This window comes from Nannobrachium achirus (genome assembly GCF_963921795.1).
Source record: "Nannobrachium achirus genome assembly, chromosome: 1".
NCBI classification, from domain to species: domain Eukaryota; kingdom Metazoa; phylum Chordata; class Actinopteri; order Myctophiformes; family Myctophidae; genus Nannobrachium; species Nannobrachium achirus.
In genome coordinates, this window is record NC_137810.1 from 46,335,441 (window position 1) to 46,339,328 (window position 3,888).

Consider the following 3,888-nt stretch of genomic DNA (forward strand, 5'->3'; position numbering starts at 1 on the left):
CCATACCCCAATTAGTCCAAATGGAGGTATTACATGTGCATATACAGAAAAGTTGGATTTTCATCATAGGCGATTGGTGGCCATATTTGATTTGGCCATTGCGCCATTCCTGGCACTATGGCGGACGAGCACCTCTGTGATTATTCATGTCTAGGGACCCACTGACTCAGTTCAGGTGAGAAACTCCCCTAACACCAAATTGCGAACAGGACTTTAAGTCAGATACTGGATTATAAGAGAAAAATAGAAAATCTACAATCTCACAATGCCTCGTGCTGCGAGTAGATCAGCAATTATCGGCAAAAAGCTTGGTGTAGGGGGGGGGGGGGGGGGGAATAACAAACCAAGTACAGACTGCAAGGTCAAGTTTACTAAGTATTGAGAGTTTAAGTGGTTAAATGTCTGAAAATACACATCAAAATGAATCCAACGTGATAGTGCTGTGAAACAAATCTATGAAGCTATATCTAATATTATCTATGAAACCTTTGAAAATGTTTCATCTGTAACACAATTTTAAACAACATGTAGTTGGGGTCCTCTCCATCAGCTAAGGGGTCCTTGCCCTGAAAAGCATTGTTTTGTTGGGGACCCCCTGAGTCCCGCCTCTCGGACACAAGGGGGTCACCGGACTCCATTTTGAGAATCAGTGTACTAGTGTAAAGTAGCGGACATATTGTCAATCTACCATGCAATCTCCTCCCCACATGCATGCCCCTACAGCGACCTGGTGTTTGCCAACGGGTCTGAGGCCAACATTTTAAATCTTTGCTTCTGGGGGTCCCTGGAAAAAGAAATATGAAATGGGGGTCCATGGACCAAATACATATAATTTTGGGTCAATTTGGGGGTCTTTGACGTGGCCAAATACATATCATTTTGGGGGTCCTTACCAATGATATAGGCTGATTCTACAAATGTCAGTTTTCTGAAAACACGGCCAGCTCAGGTATTAAGAGGGGCGTCAGGAGTCACCAGAAAAAAGAAGGGTGTTTTCATTGAATCTATTATGGTTAAAATTAAGTTAGAAGTTAAAATGGGTTTGTATAGGAAGGGGTCGTGTCTGATAAAAATTAATATTCAATATCTAAATACTGAATCAAGCAACTTAAAATCTGTCCAGGATGCTCACAAAAGCCTGATTAGACGATAAAATGACCAAATGTTTTTTAGAAAGTGAAATATCCCTTTAAGCTACATATAGGCCTACTTCTCGTATGACAAATAGCGAACACGTTGTGAGCTTGTAGATTGACTATTTTGGAAACCTTTTGTAAATTATTCTATACATTCTTTTGTGCAACAAAAAGGCCAAGAGGGGCCCAGACCCCAGGTTGAAAATGTTACGGTAAATTAAACTGTTATTACTGTAGGTTGAGGTGTGGATTGCCTTCATGTGTGATGGCTTTCTGTCAAGACAACCGTCATAGATTCATTCTTTTTTTTTGTTTAGTTTTTATCCCACGATTATGTAACCCATCTTTCACCCGGTGTCAATTATCTAATGTAATCCTGAGCGCTACACTCCCTCTGACAACCAACAAGTTATTTCTGACCCAACAGCCTTCTGTGGTCAGCGTGGTGATTTGTCAATACTGAGACCATTGTTTTGTCTGTCCCTTTGCAGAATGCAGAGGATGAGAAGAATGCTGTTTTGCAGGGTGGAGCGGGTGGCCTTGGTGCTGATTGGGGCCTTGAGCTTCAGCATACTTCTCTGGAACGTGAACTCCATCCACCTTCCTCCTTACAATGTGGTAAGAAGAGAACAGGAAACTATCCGTATACCTCGGGCAGCTAACAACACAACGTCCTCTCCACCTTCCTGGCAGTGGCCACCCTGTGAGAGAAACACGTCCATGACCGAGAATATGACCGAGAGCTTCTCCTCTCTTCCCGCTCACATCCAAGACTTCCTGTACTACCGTCACTGCCGTCACTTCCCACTGCTGCTGGATGTACCTGACAAATGCGGGGGCGCGGAACGATCCGGGGACGTCTTCCTCCTGCTTGTCATTAAGAGCTCTCCGGGGAACTACGAGCGACGAGAGGTCCTGCGAAAGACCTGGGCAGAGGAGAGGTTAGAGAGGGGCAAGCAGATCCGTAGGGTGTTCATCGTGGGAACAACGGGCAGTGGGTTCGAGCAGGAGAGGCTGAATCAGATTCTAGAACTGGAACAACAAGAGCACAGAGACATCTTGCAGTGGGATTTCAACGACTCCCTCTACAACCTCACTCTGAAGCAGATCCTCCTCCTGGATTGGATGGACAGGAAGTGTCCACACGTCCACTTCCTCTTCAATGGGGACGATGACATTTTTGCCAACACAGACAACATGGTGGAGTACCTCCTGGGCGTTGGCAACAGCAGCCAGCACCTCTTTGTTGGAAACCTGGTGCTTGACACGGGTCCCTGCCGGTTGCCAGAGAACAAATACTTTGTCCCCATTGAGGTGCAGGAGACAGACGTGTACCCTCCGTACTGTGGTGGTGGGGGGTACATCTTGTCAGGATACACGGCCTCTGTCATATACAACATGTCCAAGATCGTTACCCTTCACCCCATCGATGATGCTTACATGGGGATGTGTTTGGCCAAAGCAGGTCTCAAGCCAGCTGACCATATCGGAATTAAGACTGTGGGGCTGTACATCCCCTCAAGAATTATCGATCCCTTTCACCCCTGCTTTTACAGGGAAATTCTGTTGGCACACGGGTTCATGCCTCCTAATATATATGTCATGTGGAAGCGAGTTCGAGATCCTAAACTAAAATGTGGGTTGATCTAGTTGGTACTGCTTGGTGGAACTTATTTTTAGCCTTGGGACATGAGAGAATATGTTGATTCCTGTCCGCTTGAAGCATCTGAACATTTCTATTTTCTAATCAGTCTGGCTTACCTTTGGGTAAAGACTGCAAAGTGTTACTGCTTTGCTATCAATTAGTAAAATGTTAAATAGATGTTAGAAGTTGTAAAATTGCTGTAGCGCCACCATCAGGATCATTAGCCCACGATGCCAGTTGAGGAAGTTTGGCATTCGACTGAAACTATGTACAAAGTTTTATTTATTTATTTACAGTGGAAGGCGGGTTTCCTGGCAGAAGAAAATCGATCATTTAGAAAAGAAAGGGTCTGTCTTTGTTTGTTGTGTGAGAAAACCAACGCTCTATTTGCATTGCAAATTGTTGCAATAAGGATAGAATACAAGATACTATATACTATTCTGAAATTCACCACATTACTTCTACCACAACACATAGAGCTAGTAATATATTTTCATGAACACTGGAGGCAGGTTTAGAAATAATTTGCAGTAGCTATTTACAGTCATGTTTACAATACCTAAAACATTGTGATGCCCTGTGGTCTCAGGTTTTGATAATTCAAACATCTGGCTACATTGTTATGGGTCCAGCTACTATTCAACAATAAAGCTGATTGACTGTTGTAAATGAGCACAAGGCCTTTTACTACAGTATACTGTCTTGTAATGTACCGCAGAATGATCAGCTATACACAGTTACATACTGTTAGATTAGACTTGTCTGTTTTATTTTTGTGAGATGTTTACTTTGTACAAATACTGTAAAAAGCAGACAAAACAAATCATGCAGGAAAGTGAGTACAACTTTGATTTGATTGTGTCTATGGCACACGGCACGGTGCATATAAAGAAATGAATAACACATCGGGATAACAACATGGATACAACTACCTTGAATAACTGTGAAATGTTTGAAATGTAATGTTTATGGAGAAGAGAATATGTTGGTACTATAAAAATATTATCGACATCCCTAATAATGAGGGCTTAAGGAAAATGCTATTCTGACAATGTTCATAGCTAGAGACATGAAAGGACATGTTTGATGCCCACAAACAGCCTATGT

The 3,888-nt window shown here is 42.9% G+C and overlaps 1 protein-coding gene across 1 annotated transcript; it reads left to right on the plus strand.

Annotated features, from left to right (window-relative positions):
- Positions 1-1,628: 1,628 nt before the first annotated feature.
- Positions 1,629-2,786, plus strand: LOC308288280 (N-acetyllactosaminide beta-1,3-N-acetylglucosaminyltransferase 3-like; the record flags this gene model as incomplete). Its single annotated transcript, XM_080729678.1, has 1 exon — positions 1,629-2,786. The coding sequence occupies one exon, from the start codon at positions 1,629-1,631 to the stop codon at positions 2,784-2,786; it is 1,158 nt and encodes a 385-aa protein (XP_080585804.1).
- Positions 2,787-3,888: the final 1,102 nt, after the last annotated feature.